The 13,123-nt window shown below is 36.2% G+C and overlaps 1 protein-coding gene across 6 annotated transcripts; it reads right to left on the bottom strand.

Moving 5' to 3' along the window:
* Positions 1-203: 203 nt before the first annotated feature.
* LOC132617187 (protein MID1-COMPLEMENTING ACTIVITY 1) lies at positions 204-12,375 on the bottom strand. 6 transcript variants are annotated; one of them, XM_060332137.1, is made up of 9 exons: positions 12,241-12,374; positions 10,717-10,806; positions 8,991-9,637; positions 6,863-7,278; positions 6,625-6,734; positions 3,997-4,068; positions 1,033-1,139; positions 614-707; positions 204-442 (listed from the first exon to the last, which is right to left on the bottom strand). In XM_060332137.1, exons 3-9 carry the CDS (start codon positions 9,396-9,398, stop codon positions 390-392), a joined length of 1,260 nt encoding a protein of 419 aa, XP_060188120.1. In that variant the 5' UTR covers positions 9,399-9,637; positions 10,717-10,806; positions 12,241-12,374; the 3' UTR covers positions 204-389. The 6 variants fall into 6 exon arrangements, with proteins under 6 accessions (XP_060188120.1, XP_060188117.1, XP_060188119.1 ...); XM_060332134.1 differs by having other exon boundaries at positions 8,991-9,585; XM_060332136.1 differs by lacking the exon at positions 12,241-12,374 and adding an exon at positions 11,768-11,926.
* Positions 12,376-13,123: the final 748 nt, after the last annotated feature.

Below are 13,123 nucleotides of genomic sequence, written 5' to 3'. Positions count from 1 at the left end.
GAAAAAGTTGTAGTAAAACAATACCAACGTAAAACTAATCAATTTAGGATGAACGTCCATATCGGATATTACATTCTTGCTAGATATGATTTTTTATCCATACTCATTATTCCAAAGATGGATTGGCCCTCATGGCTAATATATCTGTTAAGTGTGACATGAAATAAAATCTTCGCATTTTGTCCAAATAAATAAGAATGCCATTAGCAACTGAATTAACAATGAACCATTGAACTATAGGTTATATCTTTGTACACATTAGATCTGGATTACTGAGAATTACTTTACAGAATGATTCTAAATCCGGAGAGAATCTATACTCCATCTATCAACTGATGCAAATAATACTCTAATATGCTTATTAGCTCCAACACACCAATTTCAATTTCCTAAGATTCCATAAATTGAGAGGGCGGGGGGCTCGTTTTCGTCTTCTCTGTACCTGCATGATGTAGCATAGAACATCTGCATCATTTGTGAAGGATAAATCTATGAAAAATGAGCTTAGTGCAACACACAAATGTTAACATATACACAGACATCTTCCATTTGCACCTCGTTAATACAGAAAAAACATATGGAATAGGGAGTTCGAGATTCCAGTAAAACATACCGTTAGCCCCACGTATTTCCACTTCACGCAATTCTTGGACAAGAGCACAGCAACAACACATTAAATGTGAAAGAAAATCGTCTATGATGCCTCCCTAAAAAGAAACAATAACAGCAGGGCATCTAGATCTCAGTTTAATTTAAAGCCAGTTTATGTATGAAGGTACTTGTACATCACTAGTTGTCTTTGTCCATTGATAATTTTCAAATTCTATCAAGGAATTCAACATGATGAAGAAAAGGAATATTCAGAAGAATTTATTCATCTCGTTCCGCATGGAGAGGACTTTCTTTCCGCATGAAGGTCTTGCGGAAAGTATTTGTAAGTCTACTTATCATTTCCTATTTAGGGATATTATGTTTGCCAATCCAATTCTAGTTTCGGGACTAATATTTAGCTGCGGGAGATAGGGTATTTACCGTGATGTTTAGCTTTTTTCGAAGTTTCCTTCTGATGCAGCAAGTGTAACAACAGCAGGACAGTATCAACGAGTAAGCCATTAATTCATTACAAGCGTCCGCTGAAGCTGCATCCAACACAGTAAAAAGTTACTTTTGAGATATGCAAATGGTATCAATCATGAATAAACATCAAAGGCTGTTAGAGATACGTCCCACATCAGTTGTTTTTCCTAGAGGAATTGATAATAGTCTTGAACTACGTCAACCACAACGTAACGGTACAAATTGTCTCATCAACCACTTAACTTGTTTTGGGGGGGAGGGGATTCATTTATTTATTTTAGAGGTACATTCCGCTAAAAGCCTAAAACTATCACATGACGCCTCATAATATTAATTATGCCAAGGACGTGGAATTACTTTGTTGATGGGCATTGATAAAGTCTCAAATACAAAACCTATGCTACCATGATTGTTGAATTGTGTGAAATGTGTAATGTGAAACAGTAAAATTTTAGAGATACAACACTTTTATATATTTATTTTTGTCCTGCAGCATGTTCGGAATATGCAATGTCCCACATCGATTATATAAAGATTTTCATATAGGTTTATGGGCTTAGACTACTGTGTTCTTTTCAAAATTGTTCTCCCTTGGAAACAAATATGGTGGCAAAGCAAATGAAAGATGGATTAACCAGTTCTCCGACATCTCCTAGACAATAATTAGTTAAATTAACAACAAAACAAAGTATATATGTTCTTGCAGTGTACAGCACTTCAACTCCTAGTAGGACGGCTTTTTTTGAAAGACCCTCGGCTCAATAGAAAGCATAAAAAGAGATCAGATAAAGTCAAGAAATTCAAAACGGTATGAAAATGAAAAGGGCAGTAACTATCACAGATAAAATAAGAAAGTACAGGAAATAACAGATAGTAGGAGAAAGCAAAGCACAAGAACTTATATCGCGATAATGCGACTACTAATATGAAAGGATAAACGATACTATCTACTAGTCTTCTACCCTAATTTGAGTCCTCTATATCCTCCTATTTAAGGTCATGTCATCGGTAAGCTGTAACTGCGCCAAGTATATATGTTCTTGCAGTGTACAGCACTTCAACTCCTAGTAGGACGGCTTTTTTTGAAAGACCCTCGGCTCAATAGAAAGCATAAAAAGAGATCAGATAAAGTCAAGAAATTCAAAACGGTATGAAAATGAAAAGGGCAGTAACTATCACAGATAAAATAAGAAAGTACAGGAAATAACAGATAGTAGGAGAAAGCAAAGCACAAGAACTTATATCGCGATAATGCGACTACTAATATGAAAGGATAAACGATACTATCTACTAGTCTTCTACCCTAATTTGAGTCCTCTATATCCTCCTATTTAAGGTCATGTCATCGGTAAGCTGTAACTGCGCCATGTTCTGTCTAATCACCTCTCCTCAATACTTGTTCGGCCTACCCCTACCTCTTCTGAAACCATTCATGGCCAACATCTCACACCTCCGCATTGGGGCATCTGTGTCTCTCCTCTTCACATGCCCAAACCATCTCAGTCTCGCTTTCCGCATCTCGTCTTCTATCGAGGCCACTCCCATCTTGTCCCGAATAGCCTTATTCCTAATCCTGTCACTCCTAGTGTGCCCACACATCCATCTCAACATTCTCATCTCGGCAACTTTCATCTTTTGAACGTGAGAGATCTTAACTGGCCAACACTCCGCCTCATACAACATAGTCGGTCTAACCACCACTTTGTAGAACTTGCCCTTAAGTTGTAGTGGCGCCTTCTTATCACATAGCACTCCGGAAGCGTGCCTCCACTTCATCCACCCTGCCCCAATACGATGTGTGACATCATCATCAATCTCCCAGCTGCCTTGTATAAGAGACCCAAGATACTTGAAACTACTTTTCTTCCAAATGACCTGGGTACCAAGCCTCACTTCCACGCCAGCCTCCTGAGGTGCTTCACTGAACTTGCATTCCAAGTACTCTGTCTTGGTCCTACTCAGCTCAAACCCTTTAGACTCCAGAGTCTGTCTCCAACCCTCCAGCTTAGCGTTAACTCCGCTACGAGTCTTGTCGATCAGGACTATGTCATCCGCGAAAAGCATACACCATGACACCTCATCTTGAATTTGCCGCGTCAATCCATCCATCACCAAGGCAAATAAAAACGGACTAAGAGCTGATCCTTGATGCAACCCAATCACAACTGGGAAGTGCTCTGAGTCTCCTCCTACTGTCCTTACCCTGGTCTTGGCTCCCTCACACATGTCCTTGATCACCCTAATGTACGCCACAGGTACACCTTTAGCCTCCAAGCATCTCCATAGGATCTCCCTTGGAACTTTGTCGTAAGCCTTTTCTAGGTAGATGAATACCATGTGTAAGTCCCTCTTCCTCTCCCTATACTGCTCCACCCGTCTCCTTACAAGATGGATGGCTTCTGTAGTTGAGCGTCCCGGCATGAATCCGAACAGATTCTCTGAAATAGATACGCCTCTCCTCACCCTCATCTCCACCACCCTTACCCACACTTTCATAGTATGGCTTAGCAGCTTGATACCTCTATAGTTGTTGCAACTCTGGATATCGCCCTTGTTCTTGTATAGAGGGATCATTACACTCGACCTCCATTCTTCGGGCATCCTTGCCGTCTTAAAGATGACATTAAACAACCTAGTCAGCCACTCCAAACCTGCCGAGCCCGCAATCTTCCAAAATTCCCCAGGAATCTCGTCAGGTCCGGTGGCTCTTCCCTTGCGCATCCTACGAACAACATCCTTAACCTCCTCAACCTTAATGTTGAGTAACTTGCAAAAATAAATGTTGTTGCTAACTTGACCCTTTTATTCATTTCTGGTAAAATAAAGAAAAGAAGATTGAGTAACTAAAAAATGACTATATTTTATTTTTTTCACCTGTGACAGGACAAGAAAGTTTCAGGCAACCATAAAACCACTTACATATGTGTCTGTTGGCTGCAAAACTGGCAACTTTAGAAAATGTACCACAAGGAAAGAAAAAGGTTTTAATGCCTGCAAAGTAAAGAGACACGATTGTTACCTTTCTCAAAGAGTAAAGAGACACTATTAACTAGTACAATATATTGACATTGTACGAAAATATATTGATAGTTCCAAGGATGAACAACAACTAGTTTCTCATTACTTACATAGTAAAGAGCAAAAACAGAGTAAACACAAAATGAATTGGGTTGAACGAGAAGGATGATATGTTAAGAGGCCAAAATAATCTTCCTTTGGAGTAAAGAATAGTTCATAAGCACAATTGCCTTCCCAGCCAATATAATCTTTGAACTAACTTATACAGTAAAAATCAGAAAATAGGGGAAATAACTTTATGAATATGAAAACAAACAAGTCAGGCAATCAACTAATTTCAGGATTCTCCTAAAAATAAAGGATATTTAGTATGTGAAATGATAGAACACTGACTACAGCGTAGTACCTATCTATATAAAAAGACCACATGACCACCAGAAGACTGATGTCATGGATTCACAATATATTCCTGCTTTAGTAACAATAGCAAAAACAGCAGTAATAATAGGACAAAGTGATCACAGTAAGAAAAGACAATTTTACTTCAGTATCCTCTTTCAGCCATTGGAATCCCTCTAGCCTTAGTCAGCTAGAATAGAAATGATGTCTCTACCAAGAATGATACAAACAACATTCATTAGTTCTTTCTCAGGAGTAAATATATGTGCTATTGACAACTTGATCATGATTCAAATGTAAAGTTGCGACAAATACATATTCTGTTCCTAACATGGAGAAGGTATTCATAAATGTATAAATTATCCTATTTGTTACTCCAAACTGAAAAATGTATCAGATTAATTAAACTGAAGAATTATCCTAGTTGTTACTCCAAACTATGTGTCAAGAATTCCAAGATACTCCAAACTGAAGAATGTATCAGATAAATTAAACTAGTAAACCCAGGTAAAATCAAACTTTATGCAAGGTTCGGGGAAATTCAGAATATCACAAAGCAAATGTATCAAGAAAGAAGAACTGATTCATTCTTTGGACTTGAAAAGGGAGAAACAAAATCACCATAGTATATGATAGAACAAATATTCCACCCATAGGTAGAGGTGTCTTAAGGATTATGCTTCTATGAACTATTATCCAATTTCCTCGTCTCATTCTCTCTTTTTTTAAATGCACAATTCAACGTAGTATACCCAACAAAAGAGGAAACTATACTATGGAAACCTTTACCAGTCTAGAAGAAAAAAAAGACTATGGGAACCCTCAATTTTCATTTAACTCAACTAAGCTTATATGAAGTTGTTTGTCACCCCTGCTTAGAGCTAGGAACACTCACATTTCTCATTTCGCTTAAGAGGTAGCTCACCTTGATTATAAATTTGGACGTATTGGCAAAGTTTCATTTTCCTGGTGATTATAAGCCACTTTTGTTGTTATACATCTCAAATGCTAACTGGAAAATTGAAAAAGGGAACGCTAAACCTAACATTTCTCACCAATTGTCTTTTCAAGCTGGCATCAAAACCTTGTTTGCATGCTAGCACGTCTATAATTGGCTCTAAGGTGCAGTCATTTGCTTGTGGACTGACATGCAAGTTTGAGAGTATACCAATATATCCGCTAATCTCTGTCTTAAGTCTACAGATCCCTCCCTCTATAGACCCCCTAATCTGTTTCTGCAATTGAGAAACATTACATAAGCAGGTTATGACCTCATAACCTGCTTACATGTACATCCTGCTTTCTAGAAGTTCTTTATTTGTTAATACTCCTGATGATTAAGGAACTCCTCTATCTTGATCTAGTTGGCGTACTACGGGCCCTAAATGGAATCCCCAACCCCACCCATCCAAATACTTCCTGTAGACTTCTCCTGAGATATGAATCAAAAGATATTTATTAATTTGCACCATAATGGTGACAAATATATTGTGTACTGGAAACAGCCTCTCTACCCCCCACAAAGGTAGGGGGAAGGTCGGCGTACACCTCACCCTCCCAAGACCCCATTTGTGGGATTATACTGGGTATGTTGTTGATGGTGACAAATATTATATTAGTTCAGCATTGAGCTTTCTGAATATCTATCCAATTACCGCTATATAGTAATAATGCTTTCTCTGCACCAAAAATACAAATGAAAAAATAAATAGCTCTTAATCCTCCGGCTCAGTTTCTCCACGACCAACAAGTATTCATTTGTTCCTTTCAACCCAAATCATCCAAAAAAAACATAGGAGCTAGTTACAAAAGCTAAACATCAGGTCATAATTAAACTTCTAGTTTCTGATTGAAAGAGTGAATATATTGTTCATTTTGACCAATAATAACAAAATATCTCCTCAAGATCACACGCAAAATTGGACAAGTTAATAGAAGCGCAGTAAACGGAGTTGTCTGCACAAAATTTGCTATTCTAGACATTTCACTTCTTCAAGTATAAATATCCATTAAAGAAACTGCATATCTTTCCTTTAAGAAGAATAGGAAAGAAAAAGGAAAAAAGAAATAAGAGATGAAACAAAGTAATACAACATAAAGAATAGTAAAGCAAAGTGTAGTTATATGTACATAGGAGAGGTTCTGAACAGCAGCCCAACAGATCTGTATGCCACTCTTCATATCGAAGTGAACCCTTTGAAGACAGCAGTTCACGTTGCGATGAAACTGAAGAAGTAACTCTGCAGATAAATATATATAAAAATGAAAATGATTGAGTGAAATGACTATAGGCACTAAACTCTTATTTTTGTTATGACTCCTTTCACATTTTATGAGAAGATCGCTACTATTTATAAAGAACGTCTACCTTGAAGTTGACTGTTTCTCATCACTCTTACTGTAACTTTTATCATAGTGTTCCTTGTCACTATTGACATCTGAGTGACTGTGTTCCAACTTTTTGGTAGGCTGGTTGGGTGAACTCTTCTCAGAAAGAGACTCAGCTGCAACTACCTCTGTGACATCGAGAAGATGCTGAATGAGTTCACTGTGACTTGCATCAAAATTAGCTTGTGAATGTTGCAGTTCTAGCTGAAGCTTTTCATTCTCTTTTTGAATTGCCTCATTGATGGGCATGCTTGGGTAGGAACGGGTAAGGCTCCTCTTTAATACTACTGTATCATGTTTAGAGGGATCTCGTTTCATAATGACTTCTTGCACCTTCATGTCTTCAGCCTCCAAAGTGTATTCACGCTGGTCATTCTCAATGATTTCAAATCTCTCCTGCCAATATATGAAACAAAATGATTTATCGACTTTGAAGGTAGAAACAGATACCGATGACACACCAATTGTACATGTGTAAATGATTAAGTCAAAGCGCTGGTTACTCCTTCCAATTTTGAGCAGTAATGGGCAAACCAAGCTAGACGCATATTTAAATAGATATATTAGTAGAAGACAAACAGATTACATGTGAGCAGATTACTCTTATTGTAATGATGCATCTGTCTTCCAGTTACAATTTCTCTCATGCTAAAACTTGATAAGAAACTGTTGTCTTGGAAGGTATCGTAAACATTTTTTTTTAAAGTGGATGTAAAACAAGAAATAAGACAATACTGGCCCTTGATCATTGCAACAGACACAAAATAGCTTTACTATTTAAGAATGCTAAGGGGTCTGGTCTCTAATTCTTGTTCTTGGGAGAGATTAGTTATTGACAATGGTTAGGACCAACTTGCACATGCCTCAACTATTCCACCGGGTACCTTCTACCTCCCACTAGTACATGTACTGGGTAACTCTGTCAACCAAAGCTTAGGCTGATGGGAAGAACTAACCCTATATCTTTTGTCTTGGCTGATATTATGAACTTTGGTTTCCAAGGTTTGCCCACACTTCCTTGACCTAGACCATTAGGTCACACACTTGGGTGTTGGAAGATATTAGTTATCCAGATAGACATTCGTTTTACGAACTAACTTTTTCATTACAAGGGTAAAGAATGACTGTTAAAATGCTGTCTAACAGACAGACATTCTAGTTAGTTCATAAAGGTTACTCTATAATGTCCTACTCCTTGACTTTAGTTCATAACCTGTGAAGTGGAGACAAGAGAATAAGAGTGTGTAACCTGGCGGAATAGAGAGGTTGAAGACACAAAAATCAAGTGATAACAGTTACTATGAATTCCAACTCTAGACTGTTGTGCTTCACTGGGATTACCTTATTCCTAAGGAGAAACTGCTTAATACTATTATACTAATGTCTCATGGTATTTGTCCATCATCTGGTACACTGAACTAGTCCACATTACTCACACATGACAACACCTGATAATCTTATGCAAAACGAACAAGTTATCAGAGCCATCTATTATGCAGGAACCAAAATATTTAAGAAACTATCATGCACAAATTTCTGTCCTAATTGATCGCACTTTATATATACTTTGAAAGGTAAACTAACGTAAGAATATACTCTTGGATTTACTGACAATGTTGTTGGTATTTTATTATATTTTATTTTATTGATAAAGGAAAAAAAACAATGTTGTTGGTATTTGGCTTCATGATGCTAAGACATCCAGGTCTTTTACACGTGTTACAGCATAAAGTAAGTGAACTTGTTCTTCCACGCATTATTTAAGACAAAAATAAATCTGCTTAGCATCAGAAAACAAGGATTGAATAGTAATTAACCAACAATCCTAGTGAGATCATATGATAGGAAATACGTGCAAGATTAGCAGGAAAGAAAAGCCTCATATTATAGCTTTGGGTATAAGACCAACATCAAATGATGCAATGACGGACAAATAGTTCCAATTTCATATCATGAATTCATGACTAGACACCTATCATATTCAATAATATATAAATAAGAACAAATACATAGGCATGGGACGGATTACGAATGTTATAAAATAGATTATGAAGACATGTAAAGCTTAATCCGTGATGATATGGATATAGAGAGCAGAGTTTCAGTACCCTGACTCGAGCATTATCCACAAGCGTGATAAGAGGAATGATCTTCAAATATTGGTCAATTTCATGTTGAGCCTTCCGGAACTGGTAAACAATGTTCCATCCCATAGCCAACAGATAAAGATAGCTCCGATCCTGGCAGCTGTTAACCAAAATGTAAGATCTCCTTAATGCATCTTCAAGATATTCCAATGGCTCGCGGGTTTCAGGATACTTCTTGAGTTCTGTAATTCTAAGCTGCTCCAATAAATTACCGATTAACTTGAGATGTTGCGCGAACTGCCTGCAATTCTTCTTGTGCATCCGAGCTGTGTTTGCAGCTTTTACGATCATCCCAATTAGCTTCACTGCATCAAGGCCAGCAAGCTGAGCAACATTTGCAATTTCCCCAAAGTTTTCCCACGTAGCCATTTTCTCAATTGCAGATTATTCCGTCAACCCCTTATATATACTCAACTACAACCATATGCCCGTATCAAGAGAATGACCATAATACAAACAGCACCTCACTCAAAACTCTACCTAATCAAATTTCCCAAGCTTGATCTTTTCCTTATTCTTGGAGAAGTTGATCTCTGAATTCTCCTATGCTTGTTGTCTGTAGCAAGAAGTCCATGGTTTAGTCAATGTGCGTTCAAGTGACCCTGACACTATCCTCATTAAAAAAAAAGGGGGATGATTACATTTTTGGACCGCTCAAAAAAATAATAGCGAGGTTTTGTATATTAAGTATAAATATACATATAATACAACAACAACAACAAGATACCCAGTGTAATCTCACTTGGAGGTTTGGGGAGGATAGAGTGTATGCAGACCTTACGCCTACCTCGGGAGGTAGAGAGGTTGTTTCCAATAGACCCTAGGCTCACGGAAAATTATGTATATTATAATATACATAAAAAGTATATAGGTTTTATACATTTTGCGCCCGTAATTAATTTAGGCCGACTGGCCAATAATGAAAAAATCCCTTCAACAAATGGACGAGAAATAGATGCTCAACTTGCAATGTCCTCTTAAAAGCTCCCCACATAATCAGCTTTCTACAATTCTACTAGACCACCAAGGAGCACTACTTGCAACAGGTCTTGCAACAACTGATTTTCCATCTAAGTTCAAAAATGAGTCAAAGAGCTGTCAAAGACAGTCCATACTTCATTAAACCTCTCACTTTCCATGCAAGTTCAAAAATGAGTCAATAAGTTTAAATATACATATTGTATTCACAAAATATACATATGATATACATCATCTTTGTTTAGATTTTGTATATTTTGGCTAGCGCCCGTAATTATTTTCGGCCGACAGGCCAAAAAATGAAAAAAAAAAACCCTAAAAAATAGACGAGAAATAGATGCTCAGCTTGCAACAGATTTTGCAACTAAATGAAGTCCTAATCAGCTGCAACTAAGTTCAAAATGAGTCAACCAGCTTTCAAAGACAGTCCATAGTTCATTAAACCTCTCACTTTCCATTTCAACAAAGAGATAAAGGCCAAAGGAAGCAAAAGAATAATGGAAAAGATACTCTTTCACTGGTCACTTTATGCCAACAACAAAATACAAAAGCAAGAAACAGTTTTCAACATAAAATCATTAAAATTCCAACAACAAAATGGAAAAGCAAGAAACAACATTCAACATAAAATCATTAAAATTCCAACAACAAAATGGAAAAGCAAGAAACAACATTCAACATAAAATCATTAAAATGCCAACAACATTACCTGAATCAACAGTGACACTGCTGTCACCTCACTGTATTCCACTGGAATTTCAATTCATCATATGCAGCCACATATTAGCCCACCAAATATCTACATGATATATATTGTACAAATTACACACGGGGCAGAAAAAATTTAAGTTTTTTTTTTTTTCTTAAAACATAGTAGTAATTTTTCTTTTAAATAATATATGCAAATTTTGTACTCCCTCTGTCTCAATTTATGGGGGGTATCATTCGAATTTCAAGAGTCAAATTTTTTAATTTTGACTATGAATTCGAGCATAATATTTGAAATCTATGTAACCACTTCTATAAGTTGAAATATTCAACAATTTAAAATATTTAAAAAACATATCTAAAAATTGTGGTAAAAGAAAAAACTTGATTAACTCTCGAAATCCGAAAATTGGCCCATAAATTGCAACGGAGTATAACTATAAGTATACTTCTAAGAAAATAAATATACTGGAAACCTGTGTACCCAAAGTGTAAGCACAAATATTATAATGTAAAGAGAAAAAACACAAATATATTACTCCCTCGGATCAAAAAGACGGTTCACTTAGTCTTTTTTTTTTCTTAGTCAAATAGAGTGACCACGTATAAAATCAAGAAAGAATTGACCTTATTTTTTTAAATTTATCGTTGTTATAATCAAACTAACTATATTTATATAGGAATTACTATTTTCTTAACAGGCGTGCAAATCGCTAAGCGGACAATTTTTTTGGGCAGGAAAGTAAAAATCCCATATGGAGCGTCTCGAAAATGGTGCACAGAAGGAGCTAAAAATTACGTGAAAGAAACGTAGAACTTGGATTTCTGTGACATTACAGCCTTAGAGGCATTGATTTGAGTATACTTTCTCTTAAAAAAAAAAAAAGATCAACTATAGAGAAAAAATACTGGCAAATGTAGCTTTTTTGATAGGAAAGTAGAAACCTAGATGACTCAAAAAAAAAAAAATCTGTTGAAGCTGAAAATACTACATGGAAGAAAAGTAAAATTTAGAGCAAGAAGACATGGATTTCTGTGAATTACAGACTTACAGGCATTGATTTGAGGGAAACAAACTTCTGGATATGTTAGTATTATTTAAGAAACAAATCTCTGACTGAACCAGAGAAGAGAAGCCAGATAGATAGATTAAAAATGTGTTTGTGTGTCAAATGTGTGTGTGTGAGAGAGAGAAAGTATATGTGTTCCGGAGCGGAATTAAAATTTTTACTGAGGGGTATTAAAATATAAAAAAATAAATATAGGATGAAATTAAGGGTTCAAACACATAATATATATATATATAGAAAAATTATTTTTACGTATTTATATAGTATAATTTTTCGGCGAAACGAGTATCAATTGACGCCCCTTGAATGTATGTAGCTCCGTCATTGTGTGTGCCGTGACGGAATTAGGATTTTCGCTAATAGAAAGTAAACACACGAAGATATCAAAAATAAAAATAAAAATTATACATACACAGCGTAATTTTTCGTGTGTGTGAAAGAGAGAGAGTGGTTACCGGCTTTGGTGTGGTGTGTATGGGAGCTCTGGTTTGCTGCACTGCATAGAGAGAGTGAGTGTGTGTGTGTGTTTTGCAGAGTGTCCACAATTTGTCAGAATGCCAGTAAAGCAATTTGTCCTTTACTTTTCATTTGTCCATATATGTCCTCCATTTTTTCTTCTTCTTCCAAATTTACCACTACCCTTTTCTGCTTTTTTTTTTTTGGGGGGGGTTTTTTTTTTTTTTTTCATCTCGATGTTTAGTACCATATTGAAGCTCAATTATATTTGAATTTGCACTGCATATGGCCTCATTCGAGGGAAACACTTCCTATTAAGGTTTTTTTTATACTCAGGACTCGAACTCGAGACCTCTGATTAAGGGAAAAGCAGCCCTATCCGTTGCACCAAATCCTTTGATGGTCTTTTTCTGCTTTGCCTCTTCTTCTTTTTGGAGTGAAATCACATTTTTCTCAGCTAAGGCCCGTTTGGCTATGGATAATTTTCACTTGTTTCAGGATTATGTTTGGACACATAATCATTATAATTTTTTGAAAAACTCCAAATACATGTTTTCATATTTTTCACTCCAAATCACTCACAAAAGTTTAATAATTTTTCAAGTTGTATTTAGGTCGAAACACAATTCCAATTTTCAAACGGAGTATCATTTTTCATACTTCTTTTCAAATTTCGTACATCTTATGTCCGCACCTAATGTTTTTGTGTGTCTTTTCTTTTACCTGTTTGAGTTTTCTTTCATTTTTAAACAAATTTGTAAAAATGCTGAGAAATCTAAGTTTCTTTTCCATTTTTACACAATTTTGTAAAAAAGAAATATGAAGGTTGTTAAAGATGGAGCCGGAATTTGAAGGTTGTGAATTCTAAATTTAATCTTTTTG

The sequence above is a fragment of the Lycium barbarum genome, chromosome 11, assembly GCF_019175385.1.
Source record: "Lycium barbarum isolate Lr01 chromosome 11, ASM1917538v2, whole genome shotgun sequence".
Lineage (NCBI taxonomy): Eukaryota > Viridiplantae > Streptophyta > Magnoliopsida > Solanales > Solanaceae > Lycium > Lycium barbarum.
This window is presented reverse-complemented; position numbering and strand designations above follow the sequence as displayed.